This window comes from Trachypithecus francoisi, unplaced genomic scaffold (assembly GCF_009764315.1).
Source record: "Trachypithecus francoisi isolate TF-2019V2 unplaced genomic scaffold, Tfra_2.0 Lachesis_group3, whole genome shotgun sequence".
Taxonomy (NCBI): domain Eukaryota; kingdom Metazoa; phylum Chordata; class Mammalia; order Primates; family Cercopithecidae; genus Trachypithecus; species Trachypithecus francoisi.
The window spans coordinates 58,410,821-58,437,388 of NW_022681468.1; the positions used below are offsets into that span (position 1 = coordinate 58,410,821).

The 26,568-nt window shown below is 34.6% G+C and overlaps 1 protein-coding gene across 1 annotated transcript in view; it reads left to right on the top strand.

Annotated features, from left to right (window-relative positions):
• MDGA2 (MAM domain containing glycosylphosphatidylinositol anchor 2) overlaps positions 1–26,568 on the top strand; it is a 297,455-nt gene that overhangs the window by 161,293 nt on the left and 109,594 nt on the right. Inside the window, exon 6 of the mRNA XM_033188128.1 lies at positions 19,985–20,254. Coding sequence (XP_033044019.1) covers positions 19,985–20,254 — 270 coding nt within the window. The remainder of the gene's footprint in view (positions 1–19,984; positions 20,255–26,568) is intronic.

Here is a 26,568-nt window from a genome sequence, read left to right on the forward strand (position 1 = left end):
GGCAACCTACAGAATGGGAGAAAATTTTTGCAATCTACTCATCTGACAAAGGGCTAATATCCAGAACCTACAAAGAACTCAAACAAATTTACAAGAAAAAAAACAACCCCTTCAAAAAGTGGGCAAAGGATAGGAACAGACGTTTCTCAAGAGAAGACATTTATTCAGCCAACAGTCACATTAAAAAATGCTCATCATCACTAGCCATCAGAGAAATGCAAATCAAAACCATAATGAGATACCATCTCACACCAGTTAGAATGGTGATCATTAAAAAGTCAGGAAACAACAGGTGCTGGAGAGGATGTGGAGAAATTGGAACACTTTTACACTATTGCAGGGACTCTAAACTAGTTCAACCATTGTGGAAGATAGTGTGGTGATTCCTCAAGGATCTAGAACTAGAAATACCATTTGACCCAGCCATCCCATTTATACCCAAAGGATTATAAATCATGCTGCTATGAAGACACGTGCACATATATGTTTATTGTGGCACTATTCGCAATAGCAAAGACTTGGAACCAGCCCAAATGTCCATCAATGACAGATTGCATTAAGAAAATGTGGCGCATATACACCATGGAATACTATGCAGCCATAAAAACGGATGAGTTCATGTCCTTTGTAGGGACATGGATACAGCTGGAAACCATCATTCTCAGCAAATTATCGCAAGAACAGAAAACCAAACACCGCATGTTCTCACTGATAGGTGGGAATTGAACAATGAGAACACTTGGACACAGGAAGGGGAACATCACACACCAGGGCCTGTTGTGGGGTGGGGGGAGGGGGGAGGGATAGCATTAGGAGATATACCTAATGTAAATGACTAGTTAATGGGTGCAGCACACCAGCATGGCACATGTATACATATGTAACAAACCTGCATGTTGTGTACATGTATCCTAGAACTTAAAGCATAATAAAAAAGAAAAAGAAATTTCTAGAGTTAATTTTTACTCTTGGAGCTTGATGATACATATGTCATATAGTCATGTATACTCTAATGTGCTATATCTATTTTATAAAACAAAACTGTAAATAATAAAGAATTGAGAATTTGGTCTCCATGTCATTAGTAACATAATTTGGATAGACAATCTTTTTTGACTTCTGTCTTAATTTCCATGAGAATGATGAAGTTTGAATAATATAAAATGGTATGTTTACATTCCAAGGCACAAACTTGTTAAAATTACAATTAATCTGCAATTCTCTACTCATTAGTTTCCATAATGGTGCATATAATTTGAGAGCAGATGAGTAAGAAAAGCACAGTTCCTTTCTACCTGTGAAATTATATTCCTGAAAACTCAATTCTAGAAGAATTGTTTTTAGAAAAATATGAGAAAAAAGTATGTTAAATAACTGAAGAAATATGTGAATGATTGAAAAATCTTGACAGTCATTAAATAAAACAATGAAGACAGCACACTCAATTCAGTATCAAATTAATAACATTATATGCACGAGTAATGGATATGATAGCTTTGTTTTGGGATCAACCTTTTTATATTTTCAAAGAATTATTCATAGATTGGTTTTTATGCATGCTAGATAATGTAAAATAAAAGCAAATTACTGCCTGAATATCTAACCAACTGTTAGAGAAAACAACTCTAACAAAGCTGTTTTCTTACTTCCTGATTCACAAGTATGAAGTCACATCAAATAGTATCATTTGTTCTAGAGGTAAAGAATGATGTCACTGTCCTTTTTCAGTTCTATTTTTTAAAATTTACAGTAATCTTGGTTCAATTTTTGTAACAGTGGTTTATTGATGTTCTATTTTGTTCTTTTTTGTTTTGTTTTAAGCCACTGTGTTTTTGTTTTTTGTTTGTTTTAAGCCACTGAGTTCATTTTTGTGACTGTGGTAAAATACACATAATTTACCATCTCAAATATTTTTAAGCATATAGTTTAGTGGTATTAATACATTCATAATGATATGTATCCAACACTATCATCCATCTTCATAACACTTTTCATCTTGTAAAACTGAAACTCTCAATATATTAAACAATAAGTCTCCATTTTCTCTGAAAATTATTGTGTTGAAACCTATTCACCAATGTTGTTAGGTATTAGAAGGTTGATCCTTTTGGGAGGTGGTTAGGTCATGAGGGCAGAGCTCTGAAGAATGGTATTAGTGCCTGTATAAAAGAGGTTCAAGATTGTTGTTTTGTTCCTTCCACATGTCAGGACATAGCAAGAATCCTTATGTCTGAACCAGGAAACTGGCCCTCCTCAAACACTGGATCTGCGGGTTTCCTAATCTTGAACTTCCCTGCTTTTAGAACTGTGAGAAGTAAATGTTCAGAAGCCATTCAATTTATGGTTTGGTTTTTTTTTATAATAACTCAAATGGACTAAGAAATCTCCTCTGCCAGCCTCTGGCAACCACTATTTTATTTTTGTTTCTAAAGGTTTAACTTACCTAAGTACTCTATATGAATGAAATCGTAAAGTACTTCTCTTTTTGTGACTAGTTTATGTCACCTAGCATAATGTCCTCAAAGTTCATCCATGTTGTAGCATATGTCAGAATTTCATTCCCCTTAAAAGCTGATTGATATTCTATTGTATGTATAGACCTCATTTTGTTTATCCATTCATCTGTTGATGAAAACTTGCTTTGATCCCATCTTTTAGGTGTTGTGAATAATGCTGATATGAACCTGGATGTACAAATATATCTTTGAGACTCTGCTTGCAATTAGGTGTCCACTTAGAAGTAGAATCCCTGGATCATGTAGTAATCCTTTTTTATAAATTGTGAGAAACAACTATACTGTTTTCCACAGTGGCTGTACCATTTTGCATTCCCTCCAACAGTGCTTAAGGGTTCTAATTTCTCTACATTCTCACCAACATTTGTTATTTTCATTTTTTTTAAGTAGAAGCTCTTCTAATAGCTCTTCTAATGTTAAATGGCATCTCATTGTAGTTTTAATTAGCATTTTTCTGATGACTACTGATGTTCAGCATCTTTATGTGCTTATTGGCCATTTGAATATCATTGGAGAAATATCTGTTCAAGTTCTTTGCCCATTTTTGAATTGAGCTATTGCTTTTTTGTTGAGTTTTAGGAGTTTTTATCCATTCTCTGTACTAATTGCTTACCATAAATGAGAGTTACAAATATTTTCTTTCATTCTGTGGGTTACATTTTTACTCTGTTGCTATTTTAATGCACAACTTGAAAAAATTATGAATTCCATTTGTTTTCTGTTGTCATCCATGCCTTTAGTGTCATACCCAAAAAATTACCGACAAATTCAATGTCATGAAGTTTTGTCCCATGTTTTCTTCTAAGAGTTTTATATTTTTAAATCTTACATTCAGGTCTTTGACTCATTTTAAATTAATTTCTGTATATATTGATCTAACTTAATTCTTTTGCATGTGAATATCCAGTTTTCATAACACCGTTTGTTGAAAAGACTATCTATTCCCCGTTGAATGACCTTGCCTCCTTTTTACAAAATAACTTTAACATATATGCAAGGGGTACTTCTGGGTTCTCCATTCTGTTTGATTGATCCATATGTCTATTTTTATGCCAATACCACGCTGTTTTGATTGCTAGAGCTTTGTGGTGACTTTTGAAATCAAGAAGTGCGAGTTTTCCAGCTTTGTTTTCTTTTTCAAGATTTGTTGTGGCTATTCGGAGACACTTGAGATTCATAAGAATTTTAGAATGGGTTTTTCTATTTCTGCAAAAAACAAATGGCATTGGGATTTTGATAGGAATTACATTGAGCCTGCATATATCTTTGGGTAGTTTTGATGTATTAACAATACTAAGTCTTCCAATTAATGAACATGTGATGTATTTTCATTTATTTATGTCTTGTTTCTTTCAGAAATGGTCTGTAGTTTCCATTGCACAAGTCCTTTAATTCCTTGGTTAAATTAACTCCTAAGTATTTAAATGAATTCTTACATATTTTATTACTTTTGATACTATTATAAATGGATTTTTTTTGTAATTTCTCTTTCAAAATGTTTATTGTTAGTGTATAGAAATTCAGCTGATTAGGTGGGTGTGGTGGCTTATACCTGCCATTCCAGCATTTTGGGAGGGTGAAGTGGGAGGATCACTCAAGTCCAGGAGTCCGAGGATGCAGTGAGCTATGATCGTGAATAAAACTGTATCTCCAATAATAGTAATAATAATAATAATAAAGAAAGAAATGAAACTGATTTAGTATGTTGGAGTTGGTTTTTTGAAAAGATCAACAAAATTGACTTTGTTGCTTGCTTACTTTTTTGATTTATTTGTTATAACAACTATTTAACATGGAATCTTTAGGGTTTTCTACATAGTTTTCTATCATCTGCAAACAGAGGTAATTTTAGTTTTTTCTTTACAATTTGGATGCTGTTAGTTTGGAGTTTGTTTCATTGTACCTGAAACATCTTTAGCTGAAACAATCTTTTGCCTTTTAGAAAAAGCTGCCCACATTTCAATGATAGCTATATTTTTGAATGCATATATTCTAAATCTCCATTCATTTTTTGATTTCAAAGCAGGCTGAGTACTGTCATGACAGTTTTGCCTTCATGACAGTTTTGCCTTCCGTACAGAGCTTCCTGCATTGTCTGTTAAACATTGACCAATTATTTCATTAAGACATGGAGTCCAGGTCAGTGTTTCTCAAAGAGGCTTTTTGTACAAGCTGCACAATAGGATTACGTTGTTTATATTAAAATGTAAGTTGATGCACTACTTCCTTTATTGAACAAGTCTTCCTCAAAAAAATTACCAGCTGAATTTAACTGCACTGTGATGTTAGTTGTTTTTTGTTGTTGTTGTTGTTGTTGTTGTTGTTGTTTTGTAAACATAAGTTTTCAAATCCTTTGAGTAAATACTAAGGTCTATGATTGCTGGATCACATGGTAAGAATATGTATACTTTTGTAAGAAACTGCCAAAATATTTTCCAAAGTGGCTGTGCCATTTTGCATTTCTACCAGCAACGAATGAAAATTCACCTTGCTCTACATCCTTACCAGCATTTGGTGATGCCAGTCTTCTGGATTTTGGGCATTCTAATAATGGTATCATGGTATTTTACTGTTTTAATTTGTTTTTCATTTATGACATGATGCACAGCATCTCCTCATAATTTCCATCTGTTTGTCTTCTTTGGTGAGGTGTCTGTTAAGGTCTTTGGCCCATTTTAAAAATAACATCATTTATTTTCTTATTATTGAGTTTTTAGAGTTTCTGCATGTTTTCAATAACAATCATTTATTAGATATGTCTTGGCAAATATTTTCTCCCAGTCTGTAGTTTTTGTTTTCATGTTCTTGACCATGTGTTTGCAGAACAATGAAATAATAATTTCAATTAGAGTTCAGCTTAAAAGCTACTTCTTTCAGTAATTATGCCTGTTGGTGTTGTATCTAAAAAGCTATCACCAAGCCCAAGGTCATCTAGCTTTTTTCCTATGTTATTTTGTAGGAGTTGTGTGGCTTTGAACTTTGATGTCATGTAATTTGGATTTGGATCTAAACCTGTTATCTGGAACGCGTGGGTTGCTTGAAAATGTAACTTCTCATATTTAATTTCCTTATCTATAAAATGTAGATAGTGATAATAGTTTACAAATTTGTTATAAATATTAAATGAAGTAATAAGTATGTGAAATGTGCTAGCATAATCATACTGAGTTAATCTAAAAACTGTTGGCCATCTCAATCCTTTTTTCTTCTATATACATTCAGACAGATCCTACAAACGTCTCAATATCTTTTCTCAAGTAGATGATTTTCATATAGTTCTCTACTGAATAAATTGGATTTATTTTAAAACTTAATTGGCAGTTCTTTTGTTCTTTCTGACACCAAATACCTGGTGTGTTTTCCACATCAGTTCTCCAATTCTCCGGCACTAACTGGGTATTCAACAATTCAGTTCAATTCTCACAGTAAATATCGTGAGGTAGCATACATCCTATAAGTTAAAGGACTCAGCCCCAGTAGATTGGCCCCATTTCAAATGCCAGTCACAAATCCCAGTTTGCCACCCATATTTCTAACCTACCAGCTATAGATTCTGAGTTCCTATGACAACCCCTGCCACCTCAGGTTTGATAGTTGACTCGATGAACTCATGGAACACAAGAAAACATTTTAATTACATTTATAGGTTTATTATACAGTAGGTTTTACTTTCCATTGTTTCAACAACCCAAAGTCAACAGTGGTCCAAAAAATACTACAGAATTTTAAAAATTGTATTGGTAACAATGTATTTTACATATTTATGAGGTACATGTGAGGATGTGTTACATGTATAGAAGGTGTAATGATCAAGTTAGGGTATCTGGGCTATCCATTATCCTGAGTATTTATCATTTCTATGTGTAGGTAACACATGGCTCTTTTAGCTTTTTTTTCTTTTTTTTTTTTTAGCTGTTTACCTCTTTATTTACCTCTCCTTTAACTATTTTTATTATATAATACATTGTTGCTACCTATGGTCTCCCTAATCCGCTATCGAGTTTTGGGGTTTATGTCTTCTATCTAACTGCATATTTGTACCCAGTAATCAACATATCTTTATCCCCTCCTCCCACCCATATACCTTCCAAGTCTCTGGTATCTATCTATACTCTATCTCCATAAGATCTAATTTTGTATCTCTCACATGTGAAAGAGAATATGTGGTATTTGTCTTTCAGTGACAGTCTTACCTCACTTACGATAATGTCCTCCAGTTTCATCCATGTTACTGCATGACATGATTTCATTTATTTTAATTGCTGAATATTACTCCATTGTGTACATATGCGACTTTATCCATTCATCCATTGGTGGACACGTAGGTAGATTCTATATCTTTGCTATTGTGAATCATGCTGTGATAAATGTGCAAATTCAGGTACATATCCCTTTGATATATACATTTCTTTTCCTTTGGATAAATATCCAGTGGGATTGGTGGATTGTGATAGTTCTATTTTTAGTTTTTTTTGAGTAATTGCCATAATGATTTCTATAGTGGGTGTACTAATTTACATGCCCACTAGTAGTGTATGAATTGTCTTTTCTCTGCATCCTGGCCAGTATCTGTTTTTTTGTTTTGTTTTGTTATTTTATTTTATTTTATTTTTTGTCTTTTTAATAGCCATTCTAACTGGGGTAAAGTGATTGGTAAGGTAATTGTGGTTTTGATTTGCTTTCCATAATGATTAGTGATGTTGAGCAGTTTTTCAGATACCCGTTGGCCATTTTTATGTCTTCTTTTGAGAAATATCTATTTATGTCTTTAGGCCACTTTTAATGAGATTTTAAAAAAATTATTGAGTTATTGGGTTTTTGTATATTCTAGATATTATCATTTGTCAGATAAATAGTTTGAAAATATTTTCTCCCATTCAGCAGGTTGTCAGTTCATTCTGTTTTTTCCCTTGCTGTGCAGAGGCTTTTAAATTTAATATAGTCCCATTTGTCTATTTTTGTTATAGTTGTCAGTGATTGCAATGTCTTAGCCATGAAATCTTTGCCTAGACTGATGTCTTAAAGTGTTTCCCCTATGTTGTTTTCTAGTTGGCTTTATAATTTTAAATTTTACATTTAATTCTTTAATCCATCTTGGGTTTGTACATGGGTAAAGATAGACATCCAGTTTTCTTCTTCTGCATGTGGATATTCAGTTTTCCAGCACCATTTATTGAAGATAGTATCTTTTCCCCAGTGTATGTTCTTGGCACCTATACAGAATGTCAGTTGGCTGAAAATATGTGGATTTATTTCTGGACTCATTATTCCATTCCATTAGTCTATGCCTGTTTTTATATGAATACTATACTGTTATTGTTACCATGGCCTTGTATTATATTATATTTTGAAGTTGGGTAATATGATGCCTCTAACTTTCTTCTTTTTGCTTAGGATTGCTTTGGCTATTCTGACTCTTTTTTTGGTTTCATACAGATCCTATGATTGTTTTCTTTTTCTAATTCTGTGAAAAATTATATTGACATTTTTATAGGGATTGCTTTCAATCTATAGATTGCTTTGGGCAGTAGAATCATTTTAATGACATCAATTATTCTTACTTATGAACATGGAACATCTTTCCAGTTGTTTGTGTCCTCTTTAATTTATTTCATCAGTTCTGTAGTTGCCCTTGCAGAGATCTTTTACCTCCTTTGTTAAATTTATTCCTATTTATTTTTTTGTAGCTATTGTAAGTGGGATTGTTTTCTTGATTTTTTTCTCAGCTAGTTCATTATTGGTGTATAGAAGCACTACTGATTTTTATGTGCTGATTTTGTATCCTGCAACATTCTTGAATTTATTTATCAAATCTAGGATTTTTATTTATTTATTTATTTTTATTTTTATTTTTTTGAGACAGAGTCTTTCTCTGTTGCCTAGGCTGCAGTGCAGTGGCACAATCTCAGCTCACTACAACCTCTGCCTCCCGGGTTCAAGCAATTCTCCTGCCTCAGCTTCCCAAGTAGCTGGGACTACAGGCACACACCACCACACCCAGCTAATTTTTTTTGTGTGTGTATTTTTAGTAGAGACGGGGTTTAACCATGTTGGCCAAGCTGGTGTTGAACTCCTGACCTCGTGATCCACCCACCTTGGCTTCCCAAAGTGCTGGGATTACAGGTGTGAGCCACTGCACCCAGCCCAAATCTAGAAATTTTTAAATGAAGTCTTTATATTTTTCTAGACCTAAGATCATGTCATCAGCAAAGGGGGACACTTTGACTTCATCTTTTTCAATATAGATGCCTTTTACTTCTTTTTCTTGCCTAATTGCTCTGGCTAGGATGTCCAGTACTATATTGATGTGCTGCTGGATTCTATTTGGTAATATTTTGTTGGGAATTTTTCCATCTACCTTCAGAGATTTTGGCCTGCTGTGCTGTGAGCCTGTCTCTGGAGAGGGTGGAACCACTGTCTGTGGGAGCAGCTCAGGCAGGCACCTGTGGGGCAGGTGATCTCCCCTTGTCTTGGTCCCATAATAGCCTACAGCAGGAGCATCAGGGCAATTTGTCCTCAGGGTGTGTCAAAGTGCCCAGCCTCCTGCCTTCTACCTTGGCCAGCTGCGCCAGAGGTAGTGTTAGCCCCAGGGCAGTTCGCAGGTCTTTGAGGACTGAGCTCTCAGAATGGCACCATGTTGTACCTGCTCAGGGCTCAGAAACATGTGGGACCCAGAATGAGTTCTTTCTCAGGAGCAATTCCTCTACATAATATCTAGGCAGCTTTCTATGTTAGCCTTGAGGCCCCCAGAGAGTCAAGGGGTTTTCTCATGCTTAGGATTACTGAAGTTATTGGTGGGGTTGTGAAGTCCTGGGGGTCAGTCACTCACTCGCTGAATCTGCAGCTTCTTTCCTTTTTATAGCATTTTGAGAGAGAAGAGGAGGGACTATATTTATATTTTTTATTACTGTATATTATTATAATTGTTCTATTTTATTATTAGTTATTGTTGTCCATCTCTTACTGTGCCTAATTAATAAATGAAAATTTATCATAGGTATGTATGTATAAGGAAAAAAAACAGTAAATATAGTGTTCAATACTATCTGCAAGTTCTGTCATCTGCTGGGGGTCTTGGAATGTATCCTGCATGGATAAGGGGGTACAACTGTAGTGAATACAACTCAGGGACAGCCAAATAGAAAAGATGCAGTAGGTAAGGACTGATGAAGGTGAAGTATAGATCTTCCCTGCTCTCTTCAGGCACACCACCCCGCCAACACTTCTGTGTGTTCATGGAGAGAGAGGTTGTCATACATTAATTGTAGCAATTTAACTCTTTTTAATGGGCAGTGGAAGAATTTAATTCACTGACCTAATACTCTAACACCTAGATTTTCTTTTATAAATATTGCATTTGTAAATAATTAAGAGCACAGTTTTCCTTAAATGACTTTAATCCCAGCAAAGAACCGGACAACAAGTATTTAGTTGGGCATGCTTTTGACTTGGGAAGATGTGGCTGGAGAGGAGATCACTCTAATGAGTACCTATTTCTCAGTGCTCCTCTAATGGTTCAATAATTAAGACTGTACTTACATGAAGTCCTCCAAATAGACAGGACTGTTTCAACTCCTCTTTCAACTGTAAGTGATTGAAGACAGCCCTATGCATATTTAACATCCATTGTCTCACACTCCCTTAAATATTTAAAAACAGGTTGTATTAATATTTTTTAATATTAATTTGAAGATTTTATTATTTATTTCAACATCTTTTATTGTTTTTAAAATTAAAATTATTGCTTTGCCTACACTTCTGGTACTCATTGAAACTGGCAATTGTTTTTCAAGAAATAAAGGCTAAATTTTATTCATATTGTGAAAAAAATGCATGAACTACTCTCTAATCCCCTTATTAAGAAATACACACAAATAAACATTTTCCTATAATCTGATATTTTCATGCATTATTCTTCCCAAATAAGGTAGATAGCTCTATATGGATTTGAACATTAGGACTAAGTATTTGGAAACCTTGCCGGACATCTTGAACCAGTAGATACAAACTGAAAACGCTAAAATCATTAATTTTGGGCATGTGTTACTTAATGACTTTATTACAACTAAAATCCTTAATTACTTTGAAAGGTCACACTTTTACCTTCAGACATTTCATATTCTACAAACACTTGTATATATTGTAATATATAGGTACTACCAAAATTAATTTACATGAAGTACATTGCCATATCAACTGCAATTTGAATTTGATTTAAAATTCTGTAATATTTTTCTTTAAATTAGTAGTTTTATTGTAATACTTTGATGCTTTCCACAAAGCATGACTTTTCTTTTATTGCTTTTGCAAGTTTGTGAATTCTAAATGATGGTGTGAGTAGGTCAACCTCTGTTTTAATTGACAACTTTATATAACCAGTAAGGCAAGATTTTCAAAGCCCTCTTTTAGGCAGAGAGCTAATTCATGAACCACTGGCAGTATTTGCAATTGGAAATAATGTGACATAGGCTGTTTTTAAGAGCATACATTCTGGAATCAAATTGCCTTGTTTTATTCCTTAGTCTGCTACTTTTTAGCTGGGTGACTTTGCTTAATTTTTCTATTCCTCTTCTCTTTTTCTTCTATAAATGCGTTATTGTTATAAAAAGATAATCTGTGTGAAGATCTTTTTTTTTTTTTTTTTTTTGAGACGGAGTCTTGCTCTGTCGCCCAGGCTGGAGTGCAGTGGCGCGATCTCGGCTCACTGTAAGCGCCACCTCCCAGGTTCGCGCCATTCTCCTGCCTCAGCCTCCTGAGTAGTGGGGACTACAGGCGCCCGCCACCACGACTGGCTAATTTTTTTGTATTTTTAGTAGAGACGGGGTTTCACTGTGTTAGCCAGGATGGTCTCGATCTCCTGACCTCCTGATCTGCCTGCCTCGGCCTCCCAAAGCGCTGGGATTACTGGCGTGAGCCACTGCACCCGGCCGTGAATATCTTCATATAGTATCTAGCATTTAGTAAATATTCAGTATCAAGAAATATAATCTTTATTTTTATTTTTATAATCATCATCCTTTAGTATACATGTAGTGTGTTAGTTTCATAAACAGACTCTTTAATCAGATATTTCAGTATAAGTGAAAAAATTTGTATAATAGTATATTATAAGTCATATATTTTAATTGAACAAAACACAGGCACCTACTTTTCTTTAAAAATCCTACTTTTAAGCATTTCAGAATATGCTAAGTAGATCTTTCTTATAATGTTCCTATATATTTCATTTCCTTCATGTTAAATATTTCATAATAACATTCTGAATAAATTTTATGCCATAAAAAAACTGATTCTATCAGAATAGTGAGCTCTAACTTTCTTTTTTTTAACACCTGAAGCTTTCTTTCATCATGTTGAAATTGTTCACACTATACATTTAATCATAACTGCAAAGGCCTATCCTTCTCACTGGATATTCCAAAGAATGAAATGTCAAACATTAATAGCTAGTATGCTTAAAATGAACCTTCTATCAGGAGAAAATTTCCATTGGCAGCCTTGAGTGCACTATAATGAGTGTGCTTGGTTTCATATTATTTAGCTTTTTTGAGGTGAAGAAACTACCCTGGAATCAAAGTAGTGTGGGCAGTCTTTTAAATAAAAGACCTTTTAAGTAGCCTTTAATTTAGGGATGCTTTCCAACTCAGACTCTATTAAACTGTATGAAAATAGACTATGTTTGAAGAATTTTAAACCAACATTATCATTCTTCCTTACAGGCCATTGAAAATTGAATGGGCTGAATCTTTCAGGTGTGGACAAATGACATATATAGAGAGAGTCTAGAAAAACCCCCATCGTTGGTAATAATTCATTAAGTCAGATACTTTCAAAGAATTCTCACAAAAATCATCCATAAACAAGTAAATATGTATTTGGGGATATTTTCCCATTGGGTATAATTAATTACACTGATAACTACTTCCACTTAAAAGGAAATTTCTCCTTTATTAAGAAGAAACAAAATAGCTGCAAACACATTTAGGTTTGTTAGGCAAATACAAATATAACTGGAGAGCAAAGACTGTATTCACTTAACTTATTAGTATTTGATTCTAGTATCATTAATCTTCACTCCACTTCAGTATTACATTCCAGTGATCATATCTTTGATATTGTAATCATTCCAAACTTCTCTACTTGTGAACTATTAAATTGCAACAATATCCTGTTCATTGACTGCAACATTCTGGCTCTCAGACACCTTTGTTCTCAATATATTTGCTTTTCAAGTTTTTGAGTTGTTCTGGCAAATCAGTCTGTTGGCTGTCTTCCCCCATGAGTTTCCTTCTGAATTATTTCCTTACTGAACCAACTAAGACTGTCCCTTAAACTGTGCCTTCATGTTTTGCCTCCTTGTCCTTTTGACTCCACTCATAGTGTCAGACTCGACTTTTGAAGGAGAGAAGGCATCTGTTTCAGTTATTTCTTGCTGTATAACAAACTACTCCAATACTTCAGAGCTTAAAAGAATCACATTTTATTATATCTAATCATAGTAATTCTAACCAGTGGATAGCTGATTCGGTCCCTAATGTCCAAGATGATTTCATATGTCTGGAACCTTGGTGGGGACAACTGGAAGTCTAAGCTAAACTGTGCCCTCTGCTTCTCCATATTGTCTCTGGGCCTCTTCATATGGTTTCTGCAGAGGAGAAGTTGAAGTTTTACATGGAGTTCAGAGCTTCCAGAGTGGGTACTTCAAAAGATAGGAAGTGGAACTGCCAGACGCTTGTGTCCTGGTCTCAGCAATTGGTACAGCATCACTTCTGCTCTGTGTTCTAATAGTGAAAATAATCACAGAGCCCATCCAGACTTAATGAAATGAACATAAACTCCAGGTCTTGATGGGAGGAATTTTGAAGAAAATGTATACATCTTTATTCTTTTAACACCACTCATGTATTCGTTTATTCAATGAATAATGATATATCACCAACTATAATGACAGATACTGTGATGGACACATGGGATGCAACAATGATTGGAGAATTTTAAGTCCCTTTGTAATGGAGCTTACGTAAACAAGATATGAACAAATAGTGAAGATATGCAGAAAATACATGCAATAATAAATAAAAATTAACCATGGGAGAAGTTACTTTACCAACTTGTCATCAAAGATGGGCTTTCTGTAGGGGTAAAATCTGAATGATGAGAATGAGCAAGCTATTGAAAAACCAAAGGAAAGAACATCTCAGGCAGAAAGAACAAATTAGAGGTCTAAAGTCTACAAAAGTCTTGTCATGTAGAAACAAGAAGAAAACTTATGTGTTTGGGACATAGTCATCAAGACAAGAATGGTTGAGAACATGGGCAGAGTCAGAACTTGCAGGACCTTGAAGTCCTGAATAGCAAGCAGGGGTGAGTCCATAAAGTTTTTGAACAGGAAAGTAACATGAGCTGATTTTTCTGTTAAACGCACATTTGAAAAATCTCAGAAGAATGGGAGAACAAAAGGAGTACGTTGACCTATTACAAGTCCACTGCAGGGAATTTGTAGTAGTCTATGTGAGACATAATGGTAGTGGTATTGGATATAGTGACAAATTTATAAGCTCCTAAAATATTTTAAAGTAGAATCAACATAAATAATTATCTCTTAAAATCATGGACAGTGTTCTTGAACAGTTATCCCTCCTTATTTCCACAGTTTAACCATCAATTTACATACCCCAAACCCAAATTACGTATAATACACAGAAAAACTGCTTTTACTGTATTCCTTAATGGTACTAAACTTGTCAAAGAAAAAATATATATTTTACATATCATCAGTCCTAACTTGGTTTTTGATAGCATTTGGTACTTTTGACCACTCATATTCTCTAAAACATGCAGCTCCTTTAATTTTTGTAACACAACACTCTGGATCCCCACATCTCATTGATTGTTTATGATTATTCTCCTTTAAAAGCTTTTATTTTTCTCTAACCCCATAAGTGATTATATTCAAGAATAAAGTCCATATTTGGCATTTTACTTATTTTTTGTCTGTATTCACGCTGAGCTATCTTAATAACTGTAACCTTTGGTCAGTCCTTTCTTCTGAGTTTTAGATCCATATTTTCCCTTGACAATTAGATACATGCTTCTAGGCATGTAATAGACAAAATATTATGTAAAACCTCTCCAATGTAAACAACTAAAAATTCTGGACAATATTGTAAAATTAATTTTAAAAACATTTAAAATGTTTATTTGAAAAATTACTTTGTCGAATTTAATGAAAGAAGTAAAATGAAGTTACATTTGCTTGAGGATGTTTGTTGAACATGGACAAATCTAAGCTTCAATTCTGATGGCATCTTTGGGCAAGGGGTGCAGAACTTCAAACCCAGAGTATTCACTAGGGGAGGGATCTGTTGGTAGAACTTTCTGCCAAGAAGTTGGAACTCAAAGGATTATATCTGTAGGGTAGGAGTAAAGCAGAAGTAAACCCAATCTACACGTTCCCACTCCTAAGGGAGTGCAAGAAATGTGTGACTTTGAAATGAACAGGATGGGATTCTTGAAATTATAGTTGATAGTTGACCTTTATATGGATTTTTAACTCAAATTCAAGTCACTTGATAATTCAAATTAGCCTGAATTCATGCACTTAAATGTGAGCCTAGACAGTGATGTCTATAGTTGCCTGCGGACATAAATTTTCTCTGGAGAAAGAAACCATCATTTTAGTCATTGAAATATCCTATAAATATTTTTAAAGGGCAATGAATAGCATAGAATCAAATTTATCGAAAGTAATCAAGAACACACAGGACGACAGTACTTTGAAAGAAAACCAACAGAAAAACTTCCTCTTTTTTTTTTTTTTTTTGAGATGGAGTCTCGCTCTGTCGCCCAGGCTGGAGTCCAGTGGCCGGATCTCAGCTCACTGCAAGCTCCGCCTCCCGGGTTTACACCATTCTCCTGCCTCAGCCTCCCGAGTAGCTGGGACTACAGGCGCCCGCCATCTCGCCCGGCTAGTTTTTTGTATTTTTTAATAGCAACGGGGTTTCACCGTGTTAGCCAGGATGGTCTCGATCTCCTGACCTCGTGATCCGCCCGCCTCGGCCTCCCAAAGTGCTGGGATTACAGGCTTGAGCCACCGCGCCCGGCCAGAAAAACTTCCTCAAAATGTCAATTGAAATTATCAGGCAGTGGCCCGGTGCGGTGTCTCACGCCTGTAATCCCAGCACTTTGGGAGGCCGAGGTGAGTGGATCACAAGGTGATGAGATCGAGACCATCCTGGCCAGCACGATGAAACCCCATCTCTACTAAAAATAAAAAAAATTAGCCGGGCATGGTGGCAGGTGCCTGTAGTACCAGCTACTCGGGAGGCTGAGGCAGGAGAATGGCGTGAACCTAGGAGGCGGAGCTTGCAGTGAGCCGAGATCGTGCCACTGCACCCCAGCCTGGGTGACAGAGTGAGACTCCGTGTCAAAAAAAAAAAAAAATTGTCAGGCGATATAAAACAATTACTTTGTTTACGGAAGTGTAAGATAAGCTTAACTAATTTTTCAGGTAGTGGAAACATACAAAAAAGTAGTATGGCAGGTGTACAAAATAACTACACAGAAAAGGAATAAATGAGGTATACATTATTGGAATTAAAAACACAATATATATTTTGCAGATTAGGATTGGAGAAAGACTTAATGAACTGAATTAGTTCAGATGAATTTATTCATAATGCAGTTCAGAAAAATCAACAAGCGGAAAATTTGAAAAGGGGTTAAAAGATATCAAAAACAGAATGAACAGGATCATCTAATGAGGATATAAAGAAGGAAATAGAGGTGTTATTTAAACAACTAATGATGAGAATTTTCCAAAATTACTTCAGATGAAAGACACCAAACTTAACAGCTTTAAGAAGCCCAACAAATTTCAAACCCATAAGTAAAAAAGAAACCCATCCCTAGGAACCGTATATTGAAACTGCAGAACAGCAATGACACAGATATTTTGAAAGTGGCTGGAGGAAAAAAAAGACATTCATGTCAAAGTGTAAGACTTTGTGTTGACCTCTTTACACCAACAAGGGCCATCTGAAGACAGTGGAATTATATAATGGTGCGCTGAAAGAACAAAGCCTGACATCCTACAAAGAAAATACCTTTTAATGTTTAATGTGTGTGTGTGTATATATGCGTACACATATATGTATATATAAAGCATTAAATATATATACACATACATGTATGTATAGATAAAACATATTTATATGTATATATAAAATATTAAAATATATATGTATTTTAACTTATATGTACATATATGTATGTTATACATAATATGTATAATTCTATATATGTATATGTACACACAAATTCTACATATGTGTATATGTGCATTTACACATATACATATGAAAAATGAAAATTATATTTCATGTACACATATATGTATACATATATGTATGTATGTGTGTGTATGTATATAACATATACATGTATACACACACATACGTAAATACATACATACATACATACACTTTGGGACCTTTATTTACTTCTCCACATCACTAATCATGGATTATTGCATGCTTATGAGTGGCTAGGTCTTGGATTTCCTCAGGAAAACATAACACTATTGCGTGTGTATGGTTTCCTATAGAGAACTTCAGTCTTTGGGCATAACATTAAGAGCTTTTGGTTTCCCAGCCCCACAAACTAAAATATATTTTTTGGAAAATCATGATCAAAGAGTTCACTAAAGATATGATAGATCTAAATTATAACTTCAGACACAAGGAAAGTGGTCACAGATGGAAAGTCTACAATGAAAGAAAGAATGAAGGGCAAATAAGCTAGCAAATATCTGGATGTTTTTAAAAATACTATAAGTATACATTATTATACTATAATGTACAATAGAATTTTTTTTTTTTTTTTGAGACAGAGTCTAGCGCTGTTTCCCGCAGTGGCACAATCTCGGCTCACCACAACCTCTGCTTCCTGGGTTCAAGCGATCCCACTGCGTCAGCCTCCTGACTGAGTAGCTGGGTCTACAGCCACACACCACATGCCCGGCTAATTTTTGTATTTTTAGTAGAGACGGGGTTTCACTATGTTGGCTAGGCTGGTCTCAAAGTCCTGACCTCATGATCCGCCCTCCTCAGCCTCCCAAAGTGCTGGGATTACAGGCGTGAGCCACCACGCCCGATTATGTACAATAGACTTTTTATTAAAAAAAAGAATTGAAATTCATGACTCAGTAACACATGTTAGAATGAGAATAAAAGGAATAAATTATCCTTAGATTATTGTTTTCTTCAGTAGTATAATAAGGGTATTGATTGATGTTTTTGGATAACTTAAGTATGCATGTTGCAAGCTTTGAGATAATCGGAATAATAGAAACAGAGTAAATAAATCTTCAAGTAGTAGCAGCAGAAAGATCAGAATGATAATGTAATCCATCCGTCTAAAAGAAGGCAATAAAAAGTAGCAGAAAACAAATAGTACACAATAATAAGTTACAGTAAATTTAATACAAAAATGCAATAAAATAAAAGTACAAAATAAGTAGTTACAGTAAATGTCAATGAATAAAGTGCTAATAAGTGCTCTGGGTTAAAAAACGATTGACAGACTTTAAAAATATCCTAAAAAATAAAACATAAGCTCATGATATTTAAAGGAGATGCTTGTAAAATTTAAAGATACTGAAAGTATAAGAAGAAGAATACTTATAAAGATATTGAAAGTATAAGATTAAAAGGATGAAAAAATATCACATGCAAATACTAACAAAATAAATGCCAGTGTAACTATAATAATGTTAGACTATATATGTGTGTATATATATATACACACACATACACACACACACACACACACATACATATATATAGCATTGCTGGAGACAAAAAAGACTATAGTGATAAAATATTCAATATTCAACTCATGGACAACATAAACCAGTTCTAAATTCATATCTACCTAATAGCATAGCCTCAAAACAGGTAAAGCAAAAAGGAGGCAGAACTACAAGGAGAAGTTTTTAAATTAAGTATCTAAAACTTACAACTTTTTTTAGAGGAGTTTAACATACTCTTCTGAATTAATTCAACTGGAATAAGTAGGCAAAAAATAAATGAATAAACAACTATATGGATGATTTGGACAACTCCTCGATATTAGACTTGGCCCAATAGATACATATCACACTTCAAAAGTGCAGACTATTCCTTCTTAGCGGGCACACCAAGAACAGAAATCTTTTGTATATTGTGTCATACAGCAAGTGTTAACAAATTCAGAGGATTGAAAACGTGTACTATTTTATCTGACTACAGTTCATTTAAGCAAAAAATCAAAAGCAAAGAGAAAATAAAACGTGACCCATATATTTGGAAATGAAGAAACACTACTTCTGGATGTGTCACTGCTTCTGGATGTGTCAGATGCATAAAACTGACACATTAAACATACATCAATCTACCTCTCCTTTTCCTCGCTGTCTTCATGACTGGCACTATTATCCACTTCATTGCCTAAGGCATCATTTTTGGTCCCATTGACCTCACCTTGGTTCAGGCTTTCACCAGTGATTTAATTTTTTTGCAACTCGTCTCTTTCCTCTGTGGTTTCTGCTTTTCCTATCTACCACAATATTTTTCCTTAAAAAAAAAAAAAAAAAAATTAATTTGATCATATAAATCCTTTATTTAAAAATTTTAGAAGATCTCCTCAATACCAAGAAAATGCATTCCTTGAATAGAGTCTATTTCTTTTCATCTTTATTTCCCCCCAAGCGCTTATGGTCTTCTTTTGTGCATCAGCTATGCTAATTCATCTGCATTTCTCTGAACATCCCTTCCTCTTCAGATTTTGTACCTTTGAATGTACACATCTCTCTACCTGGAATACTTTCTCTTACTGCTTACTCACCTGACCATTACCTGTACATTCTTGAAGACACAGCTGAGTATCATTTTTGTAACATACTTGCCTGGTCAACTCTCATACTGTCATTCAATTCTTATTTACTTAGCACTATAGAATAATTTTTCATACAGTTTTGTAAATTAGCTTTTTAAATAGCTGCCTTCGGTATCAGACCATGAAGTGAATGAAGAGAGGAATCTTTTCATTGTACATTAAAAAAGGAATTCTTACCACTTTTAGACAAAGGGCCCCAAACAAAAAAAAAAAAGGAGAATATTGATAATATTAGAATTAATAGGTAAGTTTTAAAATATTTGCTGAAAGAGGTAAGAAGGATCAGTCAGCTCTAGTAGTTTCACCTGCAAATGCATTTGTAAAGCAAGGAGACTCATTTACTTCCTACCCTCAGGAAATCACATTTCCCAACCCAAGCTAAAATTTCTGGGCTTAAATATGTTCTTCATTCACTTCTTACACTCCTCCTCTATTGCTGCATGTGTTATTAAAAATGGCTTCTTCTAATAAGAGTAGCTTTTGACTTGTTGCAAGACACATCTTTCATCTGTTTTTACATATCTTTTCTACAGATCCCCCTGCAGTGGAACCAGCATTCTTGGAAATCCGGCAAGGACAGGATCGAAGTGTCACTATGAGCTGCAGAGTACTGAGAGCCTATCCAATACGGGTGCTGACCTACGAGTGGCGCTTGGGCAATAAATTATTACGGACGGGTCAATTTGACTCTCAGGAATACACAGAGTACCCTGTGAAGAGTCTTTCCAATGAAAACTATGGAGTTTATAACTGTAGCATCATAAATGAAGCCGGAGCTGGGCGATGCAGCTTTCTTGTAACAGGTAGGATTCCAGATATTTTCTTTTTATATGTTTTGTTTTTTTAGACCAAGAGAGTTTAGAGCTATGTCAATATAAGAATGAAAACACTTTGTAAATCAATGGAGCATAGAACAGCTTGACTACTCAAGTTAGAGCTTCTACATATTTATTTTTAAGTCAAATTTATTTTAATAGTAAAAAGGGTGCACGGGCCTACAAAATTACATAGAAGTTTATCTGAATTCTAGTAGAGTTAGTGAGGAGGAGGTTGGTTATTGTATTAGTCGATTCTCACACTGCTATAAAGAACTACCTGAGACTGGGTGATTTATGGAGAAAAGAGGTTTAATTGACTCACAGTTCTGCCAGCTGAACAGGAAGGATGACTTGGAAGCCTCAGGAAACTTACAATCATGGCGGAAGGCAAAGGGGAAGCAAGGACCTACTTCACATGGTGGCAGGAAAGAGAGAGAGAGTGAAGGGGGAAGTGTCACACACTTTTAAACCATCAGATCTCATGGGAACTCACCATCACGAGAACAGCAAGGGGGAAATCCACCCCCATGATCCAATCACCTCCCACCAGGGCCCTCCCCTGACATGTGGGGATTGCAATGCCACATGAGATTTAGGTGGGGACACAGAGCTAAACCATATCAATTATTTAGAGAGTTTTGGTAATCATGAGACATACTGTGGTGTTGGCTGGCTTTACTTAGATCAAGTTGCAAATTTTTTTTTCTTTTCAAATCTCATGTGAATAGATAATTGCTCTGGTTTTCTTATTACCAGAATTTTTTTTCTTTTGTTTATTTGCTTATTTATGTATGTATTTATTTACTACGTCTCAATATATGATAACTTTCAATTTTGTCTTTGACTGGCCATATGTTTACAAATATTCCAAGAAAAAGCAGTAGAGTTGTATCTGACAGAGAGCAAATTAGGGAGAAGTATTGACTTTTGATGTCATTGTCTTTTAAACATTCCCTCTGTATTATGACTTATGTAATTATTTACATTGTTTTTATAATCTATATACTGCACTTTTTTTTTTTTTTTTTTTTTTTTTTGAGACGGAGTCTCGCTCTGCCACCCAGGCTGGAGTACAGTGGCCGGATCTCAGCTTACTGCAAGCTCCGCCTCCTGGGTTCACGCCATTCTCCTGCCTCAGCCTCCCACGTAGCTGGGACTACAGGCGCCCGCCACCTCGCCCGGCTAGTTTTTTGTATTTTTTAGTAGAGACGGGGTTTCACCGTGTTAGCCAGGATGGACTCGATCTCCTGACCTCGTGATCCGCCCGTCTCGGCCTCCCAAAGTGCTGGGATTACAGGCTTGAGCCACCGTGCCCGGCCACTGCACATTATTTTTGAGTGACAAATTAGGAATGCATTAAAAGAAAATACTCCTCATTTTTTTTTGTCATAGGTAGTTAGTTGTAATAGTCGAAATGTTCATGGTAGTAAAAAAGGAAACTGGACATTGTGTATTATCTAAAAAGAAGTCATAAAAGTGATTAAAATGTTCCAGACTTAAAACTTATTAATAGCATAAATTGTAAGTGATAATTTCTAACTTGTGAGGGAACTTTCTAATTATGAACTGCCTTTAGCCATTTTTGAAATGTAATATTAGCTAGTCTAATCTAGGAAAGCATATCAGATGTCTGGATGAAACTTTGAAACACCAATTAGTTCATATACTAAAGCATATCAGGATTAGTATTCCTTATGAATTTCTCATAACTCGAAATTTTGAATCTAACGTAAGAGAGCCATGGAATAGAAGTATACAAAGATCGATATATTTTTAATGCACAAAACAAATCTTTCAAGATAATGCTGTTTACTTCTGAGACTCAAATTAACTAAAAACATTTTAAATTTTATTTTTTACAATTATTTTACTCTTCCACTTACCATGAATTTTGTATAGTCATCCCAAAGTAGACTTGATCTAACTATACACCAAAATGTATAGAATCGAACTAAAAGGCAATGACATCTATACCTCTATTAACTCACAGGAAATCTTAAAAGATTATTCCTCTTTTCTTTCTTCTTTTAAAATTCTATGTTTATGATGTATGTTAAAGTAAGGGGCTAAAAGAAGAGAATTGCGTTCACTTAGATGTCAGAAGAGGTGTGAGAATAGTTTCCTGCGAGGAAAAAGAAGAAAGTAAGCCAAGGTATTTTGGAAACTGCGATGAGCCTAGCTTTTAGTATACTATCTATGTTAAATATAATTAACTAGAATACTAAAAAATACTTTGCATTTGTATACGTTTTATGTATCCATATTTTAATGGTGAAGTCACAGCAGTTTTATGTGGTTTAAGTGAGCTTGAGCTTTAGTAGAAACCCAGATGCCATTTTTCATCTTCTACGATGGGCTATGTTTTACAAGTTCTAAAGGTTAATGTAGCATATTGATTTATTAGAATAAGCCCATTTGTAAATTTGAAATTCCAAGTATTACCTATATTACTTATATATTAATATGTAGACATAAATATTTCCATTTTAATAGTTCTGTAATACTATAGCACAGGATTTAACTGGAGTATACATTTCAGTTGATCAAAGATTCAAAATGTCTCAATATTTAACTCTGGAAAAACATATTCTTCAATACTTCAAAATATCTGGGCTTATTTTTTCATGGCATGACTGAATATCATTCTATGTTATACCCCATTATGTCCCATCACATTGCTTGGTCTAGAAAAGAAAACCAGTAACTCTAGAGTGATTAAATAGATGAAGGATGAACAAAAGAGTTAATGATTCAATGAAAGAAAATTTCTGAAAATAATTTTTAAATGAGAAAAAAAGTGAATACAGAGAGAGTAAAAGGAAGGCTTAAGTTGAAAATAAATCATATATATTTTAGGAAGCTAGCTAGTGCCCTCTGAAAAAGGTAAGTCTATGTCCTAATCCCTGGGAACTGTGGATATTAACTTACAAGGCAACATAAGGCAACATATGTAATTAAATTAAGGATTTTGAGAGGAGGAGCTTATCTTGAATTATCTAGGTGGGTCTCAAATGCAATAACATGTATTCTTATAAGAGAGAGGCAGGGGGAGTTTTAAGAGAGAAGAAGAGGCAATGTGAGTATGCGGTAATGCAACCACAATCTGAAGAACCCCTGGAGCCACTAGAAGCTGTAAGAGGCAAGGAATATATTCTCCCCTAGAGTCTCTACAGAAGTAGGAAGTAAGGTCCTGCCAGGACCTTAGTTTCAGACTTCTGGCCTTCAGAATTGGGAGAAGATAGTTTTTGTTTGTTTGTTTGTTTAAGCCATCCAGTTTGTGGCTGTTTGTTATGGCAGTCTTAAATAACAAATACACATTACAACTCACTATTTCAAAGAACCCCTCTCTTAAAAATTATACGTGATGAATAGAACAGTTTTGTCAACTGTCCTCAGTTTTATCACACTAAGCAGGCTAGACCCTGGAGACATAGGTGCATGTGTCTTATATTTCAGCAAAGTTGTAAGAAGGGGTTGCTTTTGCCACCTAAAAGGTCAGCTGGAACAAGCGTACAACTGCAAGAGGCAGTCAGTGCGGAAAATCAACCTGGGAGGTCTCAGGTCACCTACGTCAGTAGATTGTGTAGGTTTAAGCTACACATTGGCTTAAACCAACCACAAGGGATGCTTCAACATTGAAATGTTATGCCCATTACATAATATGGCAGAGAAAAGATGTTTCCAGCAGCTTGATTATATAAGAAACCAGATGACAGAATCTACTGGTAGATTCTGTTGACAGCACCACAGATTAATGAAGATGCACTTTTATTCTTTTTTTGAACATGAAGACCCAGGTAATCTGCAGCAAAATGCAGTGTTTATTTATAAAGTTTTAAATTATCTGTGTCTTTCAAATTGTTCTAATTGATATTTCTAAATATTTAGCAATCAAGATGTTAGCTCTAAGCTATTCTAATTATGTTCCCACTAACTACACCTTCTTCATATTTCTTCACTTTAACAGACTTGCTTCTGACATTATGTTTTTATTGAAATGTTTATGGGTGTCAGGAGACTAAGATTTCTTGACAAGTCAGGCAAGACAATAAATAATGTGAAAAAATCATAATTTTTATATTAACTTTTTTGTCTAGTTGCTTAAATGCAGTAGTCTAAGCATATGCATTTATTACATGGTTTTAGATAAAAGAAAATAAGAGCAAAATAAAATGATAATCAATGTTCCCTATATAATCCAGGAGATAAAAGTAGAATGCCCTTCTAACTTCCAGAAAATGCATGTACACAGTTATATATACTTAGACTTGTAAAACATTTAGGAATTTTATCAATGGAGACATTTTAAGATTCTTTTAAATGAAAGATCCTAAAGGAGTGTTTTGTTTTTTTTTCCAAAAGGTAACAGTGTGTATATATAATAGATTTTTTATTGCATAGCCATAAATTATAATTGAGTATAAAACCACCAATATGTACTCTCAACTGAGTTGTTTTTTACAATCAGGAATGTATTTAACAAGTATCTCCTGTCTACTTACTAAGTGTGAGGTACAAGATTAAACATCAGAAAGAGAACAATAAAAACTTTCTCTGAAAAACTTTGCCAGTTTTACATGTGCATAGCATCTTGAAGTAATTTTGTTTTTATATCTATTGCACTTCTTAAGCCTTGTATTCTCTTCTGGGACATTGCAGTTTCCTTTTATCTGATCTCTGAAATTTTCATATTGTTGGGCTTTATTTTCCTAGAAAACCTAGCTTATCTTAAGTGAGAAAGGTTGATTCTGTTTATTGCCTATAGGATGATATGCAAATTCTTCACTGTCATAATTCTTCAAAGCATTCATTAATATCTCAAATAAAATGTCGCATAATCTCTACTTCAGTTCTACCAGTTATTCAAAATTCAATTCAAATGTGACTATGCTGCTTCCCCCAAATCATCACACATTTGTAGGACTCTGCCTTTCTTCACATATTTCTTTATTCTGAAATACTAGCCTTTTGTGTATCTCTGTGCTACAGTTATAGTGACTTTTGCGTATGACTTTACCAGGGTTATGTCCATCGTTGTTCTTCAACCAAATACACAGGTGCAGGCTGTGATATTATTTTTTGATTCACAAATTAATGATTCCTGCTGTAACTGCTTCTCTCTGAACGTGTAAATAAACTCCAAATAACCAGGATTTAAACATGGCTTAACCATTATTTAAATAGTCTAGAAAATTATTTCACTCAGGTTAAGTGATGTATCATTTCAGAAAGTAACAAGATGGTTCTGCTCCACAAAGTCCTTGGGAATTCAGGCTTCTTCCATCTTAATCCTCAACCACCATCAATAAATGGTACATCTTATAACTCTGACTACTTAAATTGCAGCTATTAATTCCACATTTCCTCCAAAAGTGAAGCATGCTTCTTCTTTTTGAGGACACTTCCCAATAATTTTACACATATTTTTCTGCTTGGATATCATTGAAAATAATCATATTTCTTCACTGTCAATTAATGTTGTGCGTATATATTTTATTTTAAGAAGATTAAATTGCATTATATATATGTGTATATATATGTACATATGTGTGTATATATACATATATATACTATATGTGTGTGTGTGTATATATATGTTGCCTTCATTGAAAATAGTTCAGTGAAATTAAAATGAGATTGCCAAGGAGAATCCTTGAACTATAGTTTTATCTGTGTAAACCTTGCACCAATACTATTATACCCCTTTTTCAGAGCCATGAACATTTAGAGTCTCAGAATAATTTCAAAAGATAGATGATAAGAGGTTTGATTAGTGACTCAAGATATTTTAATGCTAAACATAATAAAATTAATGGTGCTGTGTTGGTTATTTTTTCTGCATAAAGAATTATTACAAATTCAAAAGCTTTAAATAACATATTTATTGTCTCACAGTTTCTATGTGTCAGGATTCCAAGCATGGCTTAGCTAGGTCCTCTGTTCTGGGTCTCACAAGGCTGCAATCAGACTGTTGGTTGGGATGTGTTCTTATATAGAGGCTCAGCTGGGGAAAAATACCTTCAAGTTACGGAAAGAATTAATTTCCTTGTGTTGTATGTTAGAGGCCCTGGCATTTGCTGGCTATTTGCTGGACCTACCCTGAGACCCTAGAATATGCCTGCAGGTCCAAGAAGCTGCCCTCAATAGTTTGTCCCATGGGCTTCTCAAAAATGGCTGCTTATTTCAAACCCACAAGAAGAATCTCTAGCTCCAGTCTGCTAAACTGGAATCTTATGTACATAATACAATCACAGAAGTGACATTCTGTCACAGTTTTTAGATTCTATTAATCAGAAAGA